The following is a 21,585-nucleotide window of genomic DNA, read 5'->3' on the forward strand; positions in this document are numbered from 1 at the left end:
TTTTTGTAATAGATTCATTGCAATCTTTTGTTGACCAAGAAATAAACCTTTCTCTATTCGGTCACCTTCAAGTCCAAGAAGTGCTTTAGCTCCCTAAGTTTCTTCATTTGGAAGCAAACTGATAAATTTCTCTTTGTTTGAGAGATTTTGACTTCATGATCTCCTGTGATAATTAAATCATACACATATACTAGCACTATTGCTAGTTTTGTTCCTTCAGTCTTCATAAATAAACTAAAATCTGCAGAAGATAGTATATATCTACTTTGAAGAAGGAACTCTACAATCTTACTGTACCATGCCCGCAGAGCTTTTTTTAGACTATAAAATGCCTTCCTTAGCTTGCACATGTACTCTGGATTAGTTTTTCTTTCAAAACCTTTTGGATGTATCATATAAATTTCTCTGTCTAGCTCTCCATCCAAGAAGGCATTTTTCATGTCCATTTGCCATAGCTTCCAACCCTTACTTACTGCAAGTGCTAGTAAAACGCATATGGTAGTAATCTTTACGGCTGGACTAAACATCTCATCGTAGTCTTGTCCATATTTTTGTGAGAATCCCTGTGCAACTAAATGAGCTTTGTATCTTTCAACTGATCCATCATGATGAGTTTTTATCTTGTAAACCCATTTACAGGATATAGGTTTTAAGTTTTTAGGCTTAGGCACCAAATCCCAAGTTTGATTTTGATTTAGTGTAGAAATTTCTTCTTCCATTGCCTTTCTCCATTCATGCCATTTAAATGCTTCTTCATATGATGTAGGTTCTTTTATATCCTCCATTTCCGTTATTACTACATTACCGTACCTCGGATTTGGTCTTCGTCGTCTGCTTGATCTTCTTGGTTATGAAGTTATCGCTTTATCATCTTGTTGAAAACTCAACCTCATGTTCTCTGGTGTTCCTTGATGTACACCAGATTGCCAAGGACTTTGAGATGCTATCGTAGGCTCGTTTGCTACAGTCGACTAGTCTTCTCCTTCCTTTGTTGGCTTCTGTACCTCTTTAATTATTTGTGGCTCCTAGCACGCTTCATATTCTTGCTCCCCTATCTTTTCTTATAGTGTGACCTCAGTCTCATTTGAATTTGGCAACTCTATATTCTGAGGTGTCCACCAGGAAGATGCTTCTTCGAACACACACATTTCGTGAAGTATAAAATTGTCTAGTATTTGGATCATAACATCTCCACCCTTTTCTTTGGCTGTCATATCCGACAAAAATGCATCTAATTGCCTTCCTCTCAAACTTTGTGCATAAGTGATAAGGCACGAACACATAGCAAACACAACCAAAGATTCGAAAGTGACTTACTATGGGATTTATGTTCCACAGTTTTTCAAAGGACAAGAGGAATCCTAACTTTACTTGAACGAGCCTATTAATTACATGGGCTGCTGTCTTCATGCACTCAACCCAAAATCTTCCCAGAACATTTTTTGCATGTAGCATGCCCTGACATGTTTCTGCAAGATGTCGGTTTTTCCTTTCCGCAATACCATTTTGTTGCGAAGTATTCAGACATATCAATTGATGTCCTATTTTATATTCTCTTAAATATTGTATAAACTCTCTTGATGTATATTCTCCCCCATTATTTGTGCATAGGCATTGTATTCTCTTGCCTACTTCTTTTTCTACCTTTTCTTTGAATTACTTAAATTTTGAAAAGGTCTCAGATTTTCCTTTCATAAAGAAAACCCAGATGTACCTTGAAAAATCATCAATGAATGTCACCATATAATGCATGCCTCCAACTAACGACTGTCAGGACCCGTCCAAAATTTCTCACCAGAACCCTAGACAAGCCCTGATCCCAGGGAAATCCTACTGGACCTTCCAATGGAAAATCCAGCAGAACCTCCCTTAAGGGTTGGACTTACCACAAATTTCCTGCACTGAAAACACACTTCTATAAACACCACCTTATTCCTCCCATCTTACTACAATTTGTTTCCATAAATTTACAGCATTCCAAAATAATAACCAGGAATTAATGCATTATTTAATAAAATGTATCCAATACCGTATACAGAGCATTATACAAATAAGTATGGAATTTATTCAATGTCAGATAAGGAAGCAATACAAGATGAAGAGGAAAAAGGGAGGAAATGCTTCTTGGACTATCGGAATGAACTGAGACATCGGGCTCGTCCCGGACGATCAACGTCTCCCAATCCTTGTACCTAGGGGAATGGAATTTAAAAATATGATATGCTAATCATCTCAGTGAGTGACTCTATCTACTGTACAATTATAATATTAACAATAAAAGAAACTTAATTAATCAATACCAAACAATTAGATAAATAATTATAATAAATATTTGAAATAATATTTTCTCTCAAAACTCTCACAATTCACTTTGTTAGAAAGGTTCCCCTCTTAAAACATTTTCGCAAAACCCAATCTTTTATGCCCCAAAAACCAAGGAATCATGCATCATGTTTATGTCCTCATGCATCATTCACTTTTCTTTGAACTGTTTAGGGAACAAATGCAATTGAAGGCATTAAGTTGGACTTGCTTAAACGAATGATTTTGTACCTGAGTTCCAAAGCATTCAAAAAAATGAAAAGGCTATGATTGCTTATTTTTCGCAATCTAATTCTTTCAACACCCATAAAATATCTTCTTAGGGAATTGAGATTCATTGGTTGGCCTAGATATCAGTTTCCCCCCTTACCTCTCGATCCTGGACCAAAATAGCTTGTCAGACTTAATATGCCTTGTTACAGTATTCGACAGCTTGAGAAAGGATTCAAGGTACGAGTATTATGTGTTTTATTATTTGTTATATATTATATTGCTTTGTTCTTGGAACGCTGACTTGCATAGGTTTTTAATTTTCCTTTTTTCCTTTGTTTTGGCATACAAAATTTCAAAAAATTGAAAGCTATGAATATAAGTTCCTCCAAATACTTTACCGAAGTTCCTATCCTTTCAACAGCTCCAAAACTCTAGAGTTTATACCTTAGGTAGTGTACTAATTTAGTTGAGATTCATGATTCTGCTGGATCTCTAAAAGAGCTGAGCATATTGGACCCTAAGTTTTGTAGTAACCTCAAGATTCTTCGAAGCAGTCTTCGCTCTGAGTATCTTTGAACACTAAATCTCACAAGCTGCTTTTAGTCTTGAAAATCTTCCCAACTTTAATGTAGAAATTAAATTTTTACATACATTCTATTTATCTGGTACTGCTATAAAAGATTTGCCTTGCTCAATTGATAACATAGTCACGCTTAAATTCCTAAAGTTGTCCTGTTGTAAAAAACTTGAGCATATTCCGAATAGCAATTGTAACTTGCATCATCTTGAGCATTTTTTTTCTTTCTGGTCACTCAAAACTGTCTCAGTTTCCAACGAAGGAGTTGCTTCAGCCCATTGATTCGAATAGCAGCAGTTTGAAGTTGCCCTTCAGAAATTAAAATGGCTTGATCTTGAAAACTGCAATCTATCAAAAGTTGATTTCCTAATGCCTCCTAATGGATTTGACAATCTTAAAATTTGCGCCTATGTGGCAACAAATTTGTTAGCTTTCCATCTTTAAGCGGGTTTTTTGAACTTCAATAACCTGATTTGTTCAACGGTGAATACCTCGGTAAAATTCTAGAGCTTTCAGGAAATCTGATGGTTCTTGATGATTAATGTGGGCAATGTCTATTTTCATTTGATATAGTGCTATATTATATATATTGATTTTTTTTTTTAATTCCATTTAACTCCTAACATATTCTTGAAGGACACTGAAATCCAAGTTATATGTCCAGGACTTCAAATTCCATACTGGTTTACCAATAAATGTGAAGGAAAATCTATGGACTTCATTTTGGAATCTGCAGAATTGAAGAAAAATGCAGGAGTGATTATCTGAGTAGTTTTCAAATCGGTCCAGGAAAAAATTGGATTTTGCACTACATTGTGACACGAATGATGTTTCTCCAGGTGAACTGCTACAATGTTAAGGCTCCTCGTTCTCAGATATATCCTTTTAGCAAAACAAGGTCACATGTGCCTTCACTATCTCCCTGTTCATTTTATTTATGACTCCTAGATTGGTAACAACTTATAGCGTCTCATTTTTTAATGGCTATAGAATTATTTCTATGTGTGGAGTCTACATTGTATGGGATGAAGTTGACAACAAAACCCCATGTCATGCTCCTCCTCCTTTGTGTATGACTATGACAGTTGGCAAAAGTGTGGTGACTTGTGTATTCATATTTTACAAAAGTGACTAAAAATGACTATGGCGGTGTCATTTGGCCAGTGACTATGACATTGTCATTTGGCAAAAGTGGCGACTTGTGTACTCATATTTTAGAAAAAGGATGGTTTTTGATGACTATTGTTGAGTTTTTATAAATTTGATTTGTCAGCATGCCCATATCTATAATCTTGTTTTTTTAAACCCTTTGTTATATTTTTAACGGTATCGTTTTTACTTTGTTTGTACTTCAAGTTATTGATGAATTTAGGTCATCTACATACCGCATCTGATCGGTGTGAGAAGATACCACCAAATGCCATGTGTTACCGATGGTTGTACACACAACAACGTCGTTCTTAGTGTCTATTTTGATTGTATAAAAGATTTGATCCTCTTTCTCCTCCATTGTTGACTCTTTGTAAGCTCTGAGATCTCCTCATGAATCGCTAATGGAATTGGACTAATTGAGCTTGGGTTCTTTATTTTTTGCTTAATTTTAGTGATTTCGCAACCTTTTGTTTAGGACTTCCTACGTCAGATTTAATAATAATAAAAAAAAAGAAGCAGCAAAAACAATCAGCTTTAGCAATCCCTGATATTGTGGACAACACAAGAACCGCTTTGTTTCGCTGGTGTTGCGCTTTTCATTATACCCTTTGCTAGGTTTCAACTTCTAGGTACTTCTCCTTCCCTTTTTCAATTCTTTTTTCATTCACCTCCTCTATTTAATTTGTAGGGGAAAAAATATTGGGGATTATTGGGATTTGGGTTTTCATTTTTTTTTCTTGTGTTTTCTTGGAAATGTAAGAGAATAATTGGGGTAAATTAATTTGGAAAATTTATTCTTTGTTTGGATTCAGATATCTATTGGAAGAACGAGCATCATTTGATGTGCACATCTGAGATCTGTACTGCAGCTGAGAGAGATCGCTATGAGAAATCTGTGAGTTTTCTCATGGAACTTTACTTTTTTATTCATTTCGTAGTTAGGGAATTTGAATCTAACAATGGCGATTTAGGACATTTTATGATTGGAAAAATTCATTGTTACTTGCTTTTCAAGTCCCTTTTGTAGCATCATCATCATCATTATAGATACCTTAGTCAATTAGCAATGGTTAGTTCCTTCTCCACAACTAATCTTAGCAGAGTCAAAATTTTCTCATGTGGAGCTACTATCTATTGAAAAGGACAATCATAATAGCTTGGCTTTCCAAATTACCCTTCAAGGGTAAGAACAATTTTATGGGTACCAATTAAACAACTTGTAAAAGTATTAATCCCTAGCCTGCCCCATTTCAAAGCCTACTATTCATTGTGCCCTCTCATTCCCTCTCATTTTTTTTTTTTTGGGTTATTAAGAGTACTTTTAGGTATGTACTTAGGTAGCTTATACAAGTTTCCAAATTTAGTACAATAAGAGTTATATTTCATAAAAGCTCCTGTTGAAATTTCAAGAAATATGGATTTATCCTCGGATTTAAATTTACTAAAATTATCTATTGCATAGCTTTTTAATCAGAGATGCTATGTTTGGAACCTGGTACTTATAATTCTTGTTGAAATCATTACTTGTTTTTATCTTTGAAATATGTATGTGCAAAACTAGTGTGAAATTTAGTTGACAGTTCAAGTTTAGATTCTTTTCTCAATAAAGGAAAGGTTAGTTGTGGAGTGGGTTAAATCCTCTTTTGCATTTTGGTACTGTTATTGTTTGGTAGTCTAATTATCCATGTAATATCTCTTAATGCTGCTGAGCAGTAGACCTGTTTCTTATAAGGGTAAACCTCTTAAACAAGTGAATAAACACTCATATGACTGTGGATTGTAACACCCCTCCCGTAGTATGCTAGAATTTTCTCACGTTGATTGAAGTTGACTGGGTTTGATCGTCATTGACTAAGAAGGGTCAAACTTTGAATTTTTGACTTGGCAAGAATTCTAGGTTAATGGAGGCACCGTTGCGAAGTACGCATAGATCTGAGTCTGTAGATTAGTAGCACATAAAAAATGGAGCTACGGTTTAAAAGTTATAAGCAAAATAAATTGAGATCCGAATTGTCCAAGGGTGCTCGAGTTGACTTTTTATTCGTGTACAATTGAGCTTTGACTCATGCATGATATTGAAGTACTCATTGATAGGAGTTCATAAACTAGCAGCATACCTAATTTAGACATTTCATTGAAAAGTTATGGACTTGCAAAATTTTTTGAATACTGTATTATTTTAATATTATATTTAAATGGTTGAACCGTGTGTGCCACGTGTCAGTGGCTAGCCAACCCGTGAGTGCACAGTGGCACCTATGGGGGCTGTTTTCACTAGTTGAGAAAGGGGGAGGAGAGAGAAAGAGAGAAAAAGGGGAAGAACTGCCCACCACCGATTGGCCACCCTCCAGCCACCGTTAAGCCTCACACACTACCCCAGCATGAAGCCCACCCCATTTTCGGCCTGCCACCCAAGTTTCATGGCAAACTTGCTGGCGACGCGCCCAGATCAACCGTTTTTCCGTCAAGTGGATGATTTCCTTCTCTGGCCGATATCTTTCAATCTAGACCTCTGTTTGCCTCACCACCGGTTCATTGGCTTACCCATCACTACCTCTCCACAAATTTTCATGGCCATTGGCCATCGGACGCTCCATCGGTGGTGGCCGGGAAACTCATCTTTGGCGAGTTTCCAATGACACCTCCTACTCTTTCCCACTTATTTGACCTCTCTGAATCCAAATCCGAGGTCTTTTTCTCCTAATTTTTAACGGTTTATGAGATTCGAGGATACTAATACTGAAACCTTTCCAACGAGATTCCAGCCACCACGGGTCCGATCTTCGAAAGGAGAGACTCGATTCTTGATACTCGCATTGTAAGCTTCGATTCAGTATATCATTTGCAAATTTTGGTTAACATTTGTGTTAAATCCTTTGGGTAGCCATGTATAATTTACTCGATGAAAATATTAATTTAATCAGTTTTTCGTATTGTTAATATTTTAGGAGCACATGCAAATTATGGAGTCGATCCTATGGAGGATCTTGATTGAATTGTATGCTCGAGGTGAGTGACTTACCTTCAAATTTATTTTCAAGCATTAAATTTTGTATATTTTGTATTGATTGATTGATTTAAAAATATGTTGTATGTGTTGAATATTTATGTTTGATTAAAAACAAAAATGGTTATATAAATTATATTGCCCATTTGTGATAATATTAATATATGATATGCTACCAAATTATATTTTGGGGTTATGAAAATATATACATATGGTGTTAATTGATTCCTAAAAAATGTGTTATTTGTGTTTAGTATTTAAGGAAATTATGAATTAAATTTTGATGATGACTTATGTGGACTTATGCATCAAAAATTATATTTAAAATATTTGTTGAAATTAATTTTGGATAATTGTGTTTGATAAAAGTGTATTTATATGAATTTATGCATATGTGAAATTTTATGTGATTTCAATTGTACTAAATTTGGAGGATTTGAAGAAAATATTTATTTAAATTTATTACGCATTGAAACAACAGTGGGAAAATTATTTTATGGTATTGGAAAATTTTGGATATATATATATATATACACACACCATTGGATTTAAGATTATGTATTGATTTTATCCCACTGGGATTTTGGTATTATTTGCATCAATGAAATTATAATGGATTTTAACGTGAATTTATGGATGTGGAATGAGATATTAAATCCAGTGGTAATGATAAGATTTTGGTATTTGAAAATGGTATACATATATTTATTTGGATTTTAAGATGTACTACGCAGTACCGGTGTTCTATAATTGTGGATTTGATTAGCACGCGGGTGGAGTGTGATGAGCACGCATGTTTATACTCTCCTGTGGTTATCATCGGACCGAGAGTAGACAAGTTTGATATTAGCTATAGTCATCCCATTCCATGGCCAGGACTAAGATTTATAGCATTGGCGCTACGGGGATTTCAAGGCGGCCTGGATGCAGGTTTCTCTCTTTATTTTCTCAATCTGATTTTCAAAAATTAAATGTTTTCAAAATTATATTTGAAATTAAAAGTATTTAATTATAATTTTACTATTTATTTAAATTGTATCCAAAAATATATTTTACCATGTTTTCAAAGCTTATAAGATTTATCAAAATATTTTCTACGGTGTCTCTCATTATTTTATTAAATTATTAAGCATAATTTTTATAAATTATTTATTGAAATCAATTTTGTTTTACGTTAAATCCCTTTATTACTAAATTGACTTGTTGCATATTATTTGTATATTATTTATTAATATTCCTTGATTATTCCCTTTGGTTGATAAATAAATGTCATGATTATGTATTGAATAAATGTTGGCTTGGTTAATTTATTTATTTATTTGTTTGTTTTTGATTTTATTTTATCTTATGATAATCATTATAAATTCAATTATTTGTTATTATATTTATCTCAAAGTGTTAATTTTAGATTCTAAAATTATTTGTATTCTATTTGTTTTATTGGTTAATTACTTTATCAGTTTTTGGGTTATATAAAATATTGGGTTTTGTGAAAGGCTTTTTAGAAAGGAAAACATTTCCAACTGAGAGAACTATGAGGGTTTGGAGGGAAAATGTTATTTCCTAATATTAGTAATTAGCCAGTTTTGTTACATTATTATACGACTATTATTATTGTGGTAGATAGGATCACTCACTGAGATGATTAGCATCTCATTTTTTGTTTTTAAATTTGTTCCTCTAGACCCAGGTTAGTAGATGTTGATCGTCCGGGGCAAGTTTGATGTCTTTGTTCATTGGTGGAAGTCCAAGAAGCTTTCCCTTCTTTTCCTTTCTTTTCCTCTCTCTTATGTATTATTTCTTTTATCTTTTGTTGTATTAAATCTCATACTTAGTTGTATCTTTATAAAACTCTGTATACTATTTTAGACATTTATTTATTCAATTATGCACTGATTGCCTATTATTTATTGAAGTGCTGCAACTTGTGGAAATAAATTATAGTAAGGTGGTGCATATATGGATATGTTTTCTATGCAGGAAATTTTGTAGTAAGTCCTACCCTTAAGGTGGATGCTGTCAAATTTTTCATTAGAAGATTTGGTGGTGTTTCCCTAGGATCAAGACTTGTTTAGGATTCCGTTAAGGAATTTTGGACAAGTCCTAACATGGATCATGTCTGACTTTCTAAAGGATAATGTCCTTATCCTGGGTATCACAGCAAATGATTTCTTGATTATTGGTATTTATTTATTATTCATGCAAAATGTTTACTGTCGTAGAAAGTGATCGAGTTGTTTTTCAAGAGTACACTCTTCTATTTGCATAGAACATTTTGAGGTTGCCTAATAAACTTGAGTATTTTGGTTTCTAAGGCATGTGTTTCAAACGTTTCTTCTTCTTCCTCTCTCTCTCTCTCTCTCTCTCTCTCTCTCTCTATTGTCTTAGTATTAGTTGTTAACTTATTGTTCATATCATGGGTACTGCTCAAGGATGCTGTCCATAAATCTTGAGGTCCAATGTCTTTCTTCATTTCTTTTCTGTATCCTTCAACCCTAACCTCAACCCCTTTTTTTCACCTAACTGGCACCTCAAATAGCCCTTTAAAAGACCTCTAGTAATCCAACAATTTCTTGGTGCTTCTCTCACCTACTGTCTGCACACATCGATACTTGAATATACATATATTTTATACATATATGTATGTGCATGTGTGTGTGTGTGTGTGTTACTCGCTATTATTCTTGATGCCCCTAACCACGGATATTATGTTGTGCAGATCTACAAAGCCAAAGGAATGTAATTCTATGTGCTAAAGCAAGTCTACTTTATTGGTATGTTGGGAAAACTTTTCACTACTCCTGTCATGGAAACCAGTTTTACAACTAGATTTAAATTCTACCTGTAACATAATGTAATGGTCTCTAAATGTTGTTTCAGGTCTATTCAGCGTATTTGTAAATATTACAAGGAGATCAAAAGTTTGGAACAAGTGGAGAAGAGGTACAAGGATCAGTAACTTTAATTCATATTTATTTACCCCGAAAAAAAAAAATTCCAAATACCGTTTTCACTTCAAATGTGAAACAATTTACTTTAACAAAACCAAGAAATTATAACATAATTAAACAATTTAAGTCAAACTTTCTCAAGTTATTTTATTTCCCTTCCATCTGAAAATAACAAAACCAAACAATTTTGGACCCAAAAAAAAAAAAAAAAAAAAAAAAGATTGAGTAAGAGATGGCGGTCTCCTTGTAGTTTGATTTCATAGCAAAGTGAAGAAGAAGAAGAATTAATATTTGTTTTTAGGAAGAATTTTATTTAAAATTTCTCAATTTTGTCCTAAATTTGTGATAAATCCTCTACATATATATATATTTAAATCATCATTTAGATCCCATATACCAGTTTTAATTAATTAATTTTACTAGTCAAAATTCATAATTATATTTTTATATAATTATTCAATCATAAAATATTGATTCGGAGTATCATCAACGTTGTAGAATATGCTGATGGGAATCCTTTTGTGCGAGTGGTAATGGGTTCCTTTCTGTGTGGTAGGAGAAAACTTGAATGGAAGAGTGCCATCAAGGATATAGAACGGAAACCCCACAAGCAGGTTTATGGAATACTTAAAATAAGTTTCGATGCTTTACAGGATAATGAAAAGAAAATTTTTCTTGATATTGCATGTTTCGTTGTTGGAGAGGACAGAGATTATGTCATCAAAGGACTTGAGCGTTTTGGTCTCTCTCCAACCATCGGAATTGAAGTTCTTATTGATATGTCTCTCATTACTGTAGAGTGGGACAACAAAGTGAGAATGCACAGTTTAATACAAGAAGTGGGTGGGCAAATTGTCCGCCAAGAATATCCTGAAGTTGGCAAATGCAGTAGATTATGGTTAACTGAATATGTTTTTCATGTATTCTTGGAAGACACGGTAAGGGCTGTCTATTAGATACTTTTCATTAGAAAAAAGAAAACTAGTTTTTGTTATTATTTTTTCTTGTTTATGTTCTCATCCCTCATTCACTTTGCTTTGAACTGTTATAGGGAACAAATGCAATTGAAGGCATTAAGTTGGTTTTCCCAAAACAAAAGATTCTGTACCTGAGTTCCAAAGCATTCAAAAAAATGAAAAGGCTACGATTGCTTATTTTTCGTAATGTAGTTCTTTCAACACCCATAAAATATCTTCCTACTGAATTGAGATCCATTGATTGGCCTGGATATCAGTTTCCTACTTTACCTCTCAATCCTGGCCCCAAACAGCTTGTCAGACTTAATATACCTAATAGCCATATTCAACAAGTTGGGGAAGGATTCAAGGTACGAGTATTATGTGTTTCATTGTTTCCTACATAGTTATATTGTTTAGTTCATGGAAGGCTGACTTGCATTGGCTTCTAATTTTCCTTTTGTCTTTTGTTTTTGTATACAGAATTTCAAAAATTTGAAAGCTGTGAACTTAAGTTCCTCCAAATTCTTAACCCAAATTCCTGGCCTTTCAACGGCTCCAAAACTTAAAGAGTTTAGGACTTGGGAAGTGTACTAATTTAGTTGAGATTCATGATTCTGCTGGATCTCTCAAAAGGCTGCGCACATTGGACCTTAAGTTTTGTAGTAACCTCAAGATTCTTCCAAACAGTCTTCACTCTAAGTATCTTGGAACATTAAATCTCACAAGCTGCTTTAGTATTGAAAGGCTGCCCATTATAACTGTAGAAATAAAATTTTTAGATAAACTCTGTTTATCTGGTACTGCAGAGTTGCCTTGCTCGACAGATAACATTGTCAGGCTTAAATTTCTAGACTTGGTCTGTTGTGAAAAACTTGAGCAGATTCCAAATAGCATTTATAACCTGCATCATCTTGAGCATATCCTTACCGTAAAACATGCCTTCACTATCTCCCCATTCGTCTTGTTTCCCAATCCTGGACTGGTAACAGGTATGGGCCTCATTTTTAGATAGTTACGGAAACCCATTCAGATATGGAAAGAAACTTTATTTCTATGTGTGGAGTCCACATTGTATGGGATGAAGATGACAACAAAATCCCATGTCCTCCTCCTCCTTCACTTCCTTCGTATTTTGACAGACCATTAAGGAAGAGAAGTTGGGAGTGATTACTACAAGAACCATGACCATGAGGAGTTCATTTGGTATCTGTGGGAAACTAAAGCGTTCTACATATGTTTTAGAATCCAAAGGTGTTGATGAATCATTGGCCTCCAGGAGATCTCGTTTACTTTGGCAATTTCGAGCTCAAGTCGAGCAATCTGGGAATAAGGGTGGTTTTTGATGACCGTTTGTTGAGTTTTTTTAAAATTTGATTTGTCCGCGTGTCCATATCTGTAATCGTCTTTTTAAAACCCCATTCTTTTAGTTTTAACGGTGTCGTTTTGGCTTTGCTTGTACTTCAAGTTATGGACGAATGCGTGTCTATGCCAGGGTCATTTACTTACCGCATCTGATTGGTGTGAGATAGCACGAGATGCCATGTGTTGCCGAGGGTTGTCTACAACGGCGTCGTTCTTAGTGTCTTTTGATTGTGTAAAAGATTGATCATCTTTCTCCTCCATTGTTGCTTTTTGTAAGCTCTGAGAGCTCCTTGTGATATGTTAATGGAATTGAACTGATTAAGGTTGGGTTGTTTTACTTCTTGCTTAATTTTAGTGATTCGGCAATCTTTTGTTTAAGACTTCCTACGTCAGATTTAATATTTAAAAAAAAAAAAAATGCAGCGAAAACAGTCAGCTCCAGCAACCCCTGACATCCTCTGGTCACTCTCATCCTCCAACCTGCGCTTTTCATCGTGCCCTTTGCTGGGTTTCAGCTTCTAGGTTCTTCTCCTTCCCTTTTTCGATTCTTTTTTCAATTTCCTTCTCTGTTTAATTTGTGGGGAAAAAAAAATTGGGGATTTTTGGGATCTAGGTTTTCATTTTTTCCTTGTGCTTTCTCGGAAAAATAGGAGAATAATTGGGGTAAAATAATTTGGAAAATTTATTCTTTGTTTGGATTTAGATATCTATTGGAAGAACGAGCATCATTTGATGCGCACGTCTGAGATCTGTACTGCAGCTGAGAGATATCGCTATGAGAAATGTGTGAGTTTTTTTTTTATGGAACATTTACTTTTTTATTCATCTCGTAGTTAGGGAATTTGAATCTATTTTGTAGCATCATCATCATTATAGATACCCTAGTCAATTACCAATGGTTAGTTCCTTTTCAACAACTAGTCTTATATGAGTCAAAATTTTCTCATGTGGAGCTGCTATCTATGTTAAAGGACAATCATAACTGCTTGGCTTTCCAATTTTTTTTTTTTTTTTCAAGGGCAAGAACAATTTTATGGGTACCAATCGAACAACATGGAAAAAGTATTAATACCGAGCCTGCCCCATTTCAAATCCTACTATTCATTGCGCCCCCTCATTCCCTCATGTTATATTTTTTGTTATTAAGAGCACTTTTAGGAATGTACTTAGGTAGCTTGTACAAGTTTCGGGATCTAGCACAATAAGAGTTATATTTCATAAAAGCTCCTGTTGAAATTTCAGGAAATATGGTTTTATCTTTAGATTTAAATTTACCCAATTAACTTATCTCTTGCACAGCTTTTTAATCAAAGATGTTATGTTTGGGAACATGGTACTTATAATTCTTGTCGAAATCATTAATTATTCTTATATCTGAGATATGTATGTGCAAAACTAGTATGAAATTTAGTTAAGAGCTCAAGATAAGTTAAAATTTCTTTTCTCGATGAAGGAAAGGTTAGTTGTGGAGCGGGTTAAATCCTCTTATTCGGGAACTGTTATTGTTTGGCAGTCTAATTATCCATGTAATATCTCTTAATGCAGCTGAGCAGTAGACCTGTTTCTTATAAGGGTACACCTCTTAAACAAGTGAATAAACACTTATGTGACTGTGGATCATGTCTGACTTTCTAAAGGATTATGTCTTTATCCTGGGGTATCACAGCAAATGATTCCTTGATTATCGGTATTTATTTATCATTCATGCAAAATGCTTATTGTTGTAGAAAGTGATCAGTTTTTTTTTTTGACATTTTGAGGTTACACTCTTCTACTGCATAGGACATTTTGAGGTTGCCTAATAAACTTGAGTATTTTGGTTTCTAAGGCATGTTTTTGAAAAGTTTCTTTCCTCTCTCTCTCTCTCTCTCTCTCTCTTTTTATTTTTGTAGTTATTAACTTATTGTTCATATCATGGGTACTGCTCAAGGATGCTGTTCATAAATCTTGAGGTCCATTGTCTTTCTTCATTTGTTTTCCGTATCCTTCAGCCCTAACCTCAAGCCCCTTTTGTCATCTGACGCCTCAAATTGCCAATTATATTTCACAACTTTAAGCCCTCAAATAGCCCTTAAAAGAGCTCCAGTAATCCAATAATTTCTTGGTGCTTCTCTCATCTGCTGTCTGCACACATCGACACTTAATCATACATATAGTTTATACATATATGTGTGTGAATTTGTGTGTGTGTGTGTGTGTGTGTGTGTGTGTGTCTTTCTTTTGCTCACTATTATTCTTGATGCCCCGAAACCATGGATATTATGTTGTGCACATCTACACAGCTCAAAGGAATGTAATTGTATGTGCTACAGCATGTCTACTTTATTGGTATGTTGGAAAATTATTCACTACTTCTATCATGGAAACCAGTTTTACAAAACCATACTATATTTAAATTCTACCTGTAACGTTACATAACTGTCTCTAAATGTTGTTGTAGGTCTATTTACCGTGTTTGTAAATATCACAAGGAAATTGAACGTTTGGAACAAGTGGAGAAGAGGTTCAAGGATCAGTAGCTTTCCCATGCGTACATGAATTAGATGGAGAGGACAAAGTTGATACCACTCAACTTTGTTTGAAGAATTGAAAGTACTCGTAGAAATATTTGGCATGTTTTGGATTTTTGGTATCCAATCTGATTTTGGGATGTTTTTCTCAGTAGCTTAAAGCTTCAGAATTATCTTATTATGTTATTTCAACTATTGCATGAGTTATGTGAGATTCTGCAGGGTTCTCTTGTTTATTTATTAGTTTCATAATTATTTTTAATAATTTTACGTATATTTTATATTCATATAGATAATATAATAATTTAAATTTATGCTTGGAAGGTAAAGACCTCAGTGCCTTGAGATTTATACCAACTGCTAGCCTTAGGTATTCGCCGCTTAAAACATTGAGTAATTAGTTTACTGTGAACCCTGATCATAAGCTTGCTGTAAATGGATGATCGATCCCTATTTGTTATTCATTTCACTTGGCCTTGACTAGCTTGTGAACGGGAATAACGTCATTCAGTGATAGTTGAGGGCATGAAAAGGAAAAATTATAGACTAAATTAAAAGAAATTTTACATGATACATTTTTCTAAACACTAATCCTTCAGAGAATAATAATAATAATAATAAATTTGCTCTGTAGAGTCAAGTCAACGTGCAACAAGATTATGTTTGTATGTTTTGTGTGTCAAGCTTGTTTTAACTACATAGTCTAAATGGAAAGTACCAAGAAATAGCAAGTGACCCCTTCTTTATAAAAGCTTATCAGGCAATATATATATATATATATATATATATATATATTATACTTATGAATAACAGGACAATTTTCTCCATTGTTTTGTGTGTTGTGGTTTTTTGACTTTTTTTGAAGGCCGACATCAGGAAATGTTCTTGCTAATTGGGACTATAAAGATGAATAAAATAAGGCCATTCAGTTTCGACGAAAGACTAATTAGATTATTTACGTGAATTGCGGTGAACCTGCCTACGCGTACCATTTTCAAAAGTCGGTCCTCTGGAGAAGATTAAATCTAATTCGTTGGTTGATTCTTTTCAAGGTAATATAAAAATACTCTATATGAGTTACCATCCTCTCATTGTCCCTGTGATTAAAAAGCTGCAGGGGCAGTGAGCAGTACCCCTGAAAGCCAATTGCAACACATTTTCTATGGCCCAAACGACATTGACCTCCTATCCTTCTTCTTCTCCTTCTTCCACCCCTCGACGCCTGAAATATGATGTTTTCTTGAGTTTTAGAGGTGAGGATACTCGCAACAATTTCACTTCCCATCTTAATTACGCTTTAAGTCAGAGAGGAATCCAAACTTTCAAAGACAACCAGCTTATAAGGGGAGAAGAAATATCACCCTCACTCATCACAGCTATTCGAGAATCCAAAATATCCATTGTTATCTTCTCCAAAAACTATGCATCCTCTGCATGGTGTTTGGATGAGCTTGTCATGATCTTGGATTGTCGAGAATCACTTGGACAGTTGGTTTGGCCAGTCTTTCTCAATGTAGAGCCTTCCCATGTAAGAAATCAGACAGGTCCTTTCGGAGATGCTTTACTTTTATATGAAGCTCTTCATGATTCCAATACTAGTAGTAAGTATAAGGAAAGGCTGCCCAAATGGAAGATAGCTTTGAGGAAAGCCGGAAATCTATCCGGATGGCATTTAAACGAAGGGTATGTGTTCTTATTTATCAATGTTAATTCAAAATTCCACTGCTTCAATTGCATGATAGGAATAGTTTATTTGGAGGAGGATAGTGGACCTTATCTCCCTACTGCCCCCACTAATTAATTAGATTTTGTGTTTTATATTAACTAGGTCATTGACCAATTGATAAGCCAAAATTTTAAGACTTAAAATCCAGAAACTACTGATTTATGTCAGAAATATATGAAAAATAAAACTTGATCTTAATCTTAGCTACCATACAATATAAAAATCCCGATGCATAGTTAAGCCCATTTTTTTCCTTTATACATAATGGGACTTACCTATTTGTGACAATTACCAAATCAATAGTTCATACTGTATACTATAAATTCTTAAAATTGTCTTCTATATTGGCAGAGATGAATCTGAGTTAATCCAGAGAATTGTGGAAGCAACATCGAGCAAACTGAATCGCACACCTCTATATGTTGCCAAATATCCAGTTGGAATAGATGCCCGTGTACAGTATTTGGGTTCATTAGCAAATGTAGGAGCAAATGATGTTAGGGTGATAGGGATTCATGGAACTGGTGGTATAGGCAAGACAACTGTTGCTAAAGCTGTTTTCAACAAATTTGCTGATGATTTTGAAGGTTCTAGCTTCCTTGCAAATGTTAGGGAAACATCACAGCAATATTGTGGTTTGGTTCAGCTACAGGAAACACTTTTGTTTGACATGTTGGGGGATCAAAACTTAAAGGTTGGGAATACACATAGAGGTATCAACATCATAAGGGATAGACTTTGTCACAAAAGAGTGCTTCTGGTTCTTGATGATGTGGATCAATTAGACCAGTTGGAGGCATTGGCTGGAGAGCATGCTTGGTTTGGCCCAGGAAGTAGAGTTATCATAACAACTAGAAATAAGCACTTCTTAACCACTTACGGAGTTGATGCAACATATGAGGTTAAGGGACTTAATTACTATAAAGCTCTTGAACTTCTTAGCTGGAATGCTTTTAAAGGGAACAAGCCAGCAAAAGGTTACCATGAACTCTCACAGCAAGTTATAAAATATGCTAATGGGATTCCTTTGGCGCTAGTGGTGTTAGGTTCCTTTCTATGCAGTAGGAGCAAACATGCATGGATGAGTGCCATCGAGGAAATAGAAAGGAAACCCCATAAGCAGGTTTATGAAATACTTAAGATAAGTTTCGATGCTTTACAGGATAATGTAAAGACTATCTTTCTTGATATTGCATGTTTCTTTGTTGGTGAGCACAGAGATTATGTCATCAAAGTACTTGAGTGCTTTAATCTCTGTCCGACCATCGGAATTGAAGTTCTTGTTGATATGTCTCTCATTACTATAGAGGAGGGAAGAGTGAAAATGCATAATTTAATACAAGAAGTGGGTTGGGAAATTGTCCGCCAAGAATCTCCTGAAGTTGGCAAACGCAGTAGATTATGGTTAACTGAGGATGTTTTTCATGTATTCTTGGAGAACATGGTAAGGGTTGTATGTTAGACTCTTTTTCATTTTACTTTTTTGTTGTTTACCTCCTGATGCATCATTCACTTTGCTTTGAACTATTTAGGGAACGAATGCAATTGAAGGCATTAAGTTGGTCTTGCCTGAACAGAAGACTCTGTACCTGAGTTCCAAAGCATTCAAGAAAATGAAAAGGCTACGATTGCTTATCTTTCATAATGTAATTCTTTCAACAACCATTGAATATCTTCCTACTGAATTGAGATTCATTGATTGGCCTAGATATCAGTTTCCCACTTTACCTCTCAATCCCGGTCCCAAACAACTTGTCATACTTAATATGCCCAATAGTCATATTCAACAACTTGGTGAAGGATTCAAGGTACGATTACTATGTTTCTCATTGTTTCTTATATAATCATATTGTTATGTTCTTGGAAGCTGATTTGCATAGGTTTTTATTCTTTTCTTCTATATTTTCTTTTTGTATGCAGAATTTTGAAAACTTGAAAGTTGTGAACTTAAGTTCCTCCAAATTCTTAACTGAAATTCCTGACCTTTCAACAGCAACAAAGCTTGAGAGTTTGTCCCTTGGGGATTGTACTAATTTAGTTCAGATTCATGATTCGGTTGGATCTCTGAATCGGCTGCGTATATTGGACCTTCAGTTTTGTGATAAACTCAGGATTCTTCCAAGCAGTCTTCACTCTGAGTATCTAGAAACATTAAATCTCACAAGCTGCTTTAGTATTGAAAGGTTTCCCAATATCAACATAGAAATGAAGCTTTTAGATAAACTCTGTTTATCTGGCACTGCTATAATAGAGTTACCTTCCTCAATTGATAAACTAGTTAGGCTTAGATCCTTGAACTTGGCCTGTTGTGGAAAACTTCAGCATATTCCAAATAGCATTTATAATCTGCATCAACTTGATTATTTTGATCTTCATGGTTGCTCACAACTCTCTAAGTTTCCGAAGTACATCTCATTGTCAAATAAGAATGAAATGTTCCCAAGTTTGGAGTTGCTTCCTGATAGCAGCAATTTGAACTTGCCCTTCCAGAAATTAAAAACCCTTGATCTTGAAGACTGCAATCTATCAGAAGCAGATTTCCTCATGCCTTCTAACGGATTTGACAATCTTCAATTTTTGTTTTTAAATGGCAACAAAATTGTTAGCCTTCCATCTCTTAAGCGGTTTTCCAATATTATGTGCATTTGTTTGAACAACTGTGAATTCCTTAGGAAAATTCCAAAGCTTCCGCCAAAATTGTGGTTTCTTTTTGCAAGTAATTGCAAATCCTTGCTCGAGAGTCATTGTAATTTCTTGGACAAGATCTTACGGGATAAGGTATGTTTCTCTCTGTCTCTCTCTTTCTATCTTCATTTGATATTATCAACAACATATAATGATATCCCATTTGATTTAATAGCTATGATTTTCTTGAAGGTCTCCGAATTCGAATTTATATGTCCAGGACGTCATATTCCACACTGGTTTGCCAAAGCGTGTGAAGGGGATTCTATAGGCTTTGATGTGGATTCAATAAAATTGAAGAAAATTGCAGGAGTGATTATGTGTGCTGTTTTTGAGTTGGACTGCAAAAATGCTAGACATTGCGACACGAATGATGCTTGTTCATTCCAGCTACAACTAACAAACTTTGGAACTAGAACAAGCTCTAGTGTAACCCCTTTCATATACAACTTTTCAGTAAAGCCTGGCCACATGTATCTTCACTATCTCCCTTTTAGTGATGTTTATATCTCGTTTGCTCCATTCGAGACAGTTAGTAGCAACTTTGGGGTCTCATTTTCAAAACGCTTTGTACCCCAGTCCACAAATAGAGACTTGTTTATCTCTAGGTGTGGAGTCCACATTGTATGGCATGAAGATGAGAAAAAACTCCCTTGTCCTCCTCCTCCTTCTCTGTATCCGGCCAGTCCATTAGGCAAGAGAGAAAAAGAGCAAGCAAAATCAGTCAGCTCCAGCAACCTCTGAGACGCTGTGGAAGGACAGAATAAGGTCCAAGCCAAGAAACTGAGAAAATAAAGCTGGTCCAGTCTCTTTGGGAAAGAACTTATGTTAGATGTTAAACTCAAAATATGGATAGATCAGTCAATGTTACTATCCATTTGAAAGGCTACTATCTATTGCGTCCACCCATTCCCTCTTTTTTTTTTTTTTTTTTTTTTGGTTACTAAGAAGTACTTTTAGGATTGTATTATGCAACTTGTACAAGTTTCCTGATCTAGTACAATGAGAATTATATTTCATAAAAGCTCCTATTGAAAGTTCAGGAAATACCGTTTTATACTCAGATTTAAAATCATCAAGAGCTCAATAAAATAAGTTAAAATATATTTTCTCAATGAAGAAGGAGATGTTAGTTGGGGAGCTGGTACTGCTATTCTTAGCTAGTCTAATTATCCATGTAATATCTCGTAGTGCTGCTGAGTTATAGACCTGTTTCATATAAGGGTACACCTATTAAACAAGTGGGCTTATATGAGTGGATTGTGTCTGAGTTTGCTAAGGATAGTTTCTTTATCCTAGGGTATCACAACAAATGATTTCTGCATTATCAATATTTATTTATCATTCATGCATAATGTTGGATGTAGTAGAAAGTAGTTGAGTTGTTTTTCAAGAGTACACTACTCCATTGTATTGGACATGTTTTGAGTTTTGATTGTAATAGAAAGTAATCGAGTTAGTTTTCAAGAGTACACTACTCCATTGTATTGGACATGTTGAGTTGTTTTTAAACTTGAGTGTTTAGGTCTTCGAAGCCCCCAAGGCATGTGTTTCTAAAGTTTCTTTTCCCTTCCTCTTCTTCTATCTCTCTCTTCTTAGTTATTAACATATTGTTCATGGGAACTGTTCAAGGATGCTGTCTTCTCCTTCTTCTCTCTCTCTCTCCCTCTCTCTCTCTCTCTCTCTCTCTCTCTCTCTCTCTCTCTCTCTCTCTCTCTGTGGTTTCTTAGTTGTTAACTTATCGTTCATGGGTACTGTTCAAGGGTGTTGTTCGTAAATCTTGAGGTCTAATGTTTTCTTCATTTTTTTTTTTTTTGGGTATTTACCAACTGTTTTTAAGCCCTCAAATAATCGTTTAAAAGAGCTCTAGTAATTCTACAATTTCTTGGTGCTTCTCTCACCTACTGTCTACATACACCAATACTTAAATACACATATATTATGTATGTGTGTGTGTACTATTATTCTTGATGCCTCTAACCATGGATATAATGTTCCACAGAACTACAAAGCTCAAAGGAATGTGATTCTATGTGCTACATAATGTCTCCTCTATTGGTATGTTGGAAAACTATTTGTTACCCCCTTTACACCTGTATAGAAAACCAGTTTTACAAGAGC

The 21,585-nt window shown here is 34.8% G+C and overlaps 2 protein-coding genes across 2 annotated transcripts; both read left to right on the forward strand.

Annotated features, from left to right (window-relative positions):
* The first annotated feature begins 3,823 nt into the window (after nucleotides 1-3,823).
* Nucleotides 3,824-10,230, forward strand: LOC132800782 (uncharacterized). The gene is made up of 7 exons (XM_060815061.1): nucleotides 3,824-3,868; nucleotides 3,952-4,010; nucleotides 4,103-4,206; nucleotides 4,831-4,893; nucleotides 5,077-5,163; nucleotides 9,991-10,045; nucleotides 10,152-10,230. Exons 1-7 carry the CDS (start codon nucleotides 3,824-3,826, stop codon nucleotides 10,228-10,230), a joined length of 492 nt encoding a protein of 163 aa, XP_060671044.1.
* Nucleotides 10,231-15,848: 5,618 nt separating this feature from the next.
* LOC107419440 (disease resistance protein RPV1) lies at nucleotides 15,849-20,407 on the forward strand. The gene is made up of 5 exons (XM_048473637.2): nucleotides 15,849-16,736; nucleotides 17,131-18,223; nucleotides 18,312-18,587; nucleotides 18,700-19,557; nucleotides 19,657-20,407. Exons 1-5 carry the CDS (start codon nucleotides 16,216-16,218, stop codon nucleotides 20,206-20,208), a joined length of 3,300 nt encoding a protein of 1,099 aa, XP_048329594.1. The 5' UTR covers nucleotides 15,849-16,215; the 3' UTR covers nucleotides 20,209-20,407.
* The last annotated feature ends 1,178 nt before the right edge of the window (nucleotides 20,408-21,585 follow it).

This window comes from Ziziphus jujuba, chromosome 2 (genome assembly GCF_031755915.1).
Source record: "Ziziphus jujuba cultivar Dongzao chromosome 2, ASM3175591v1".
In the NCBI taxonomy this organism is placed as follows: domain Eukaryota; kingdom Viridiplantae; phylum Streptophyta; class Magnoliopsida; order Rosales; family Rhamnaceae; genus Ziziphus; species Ziziphus jujuba.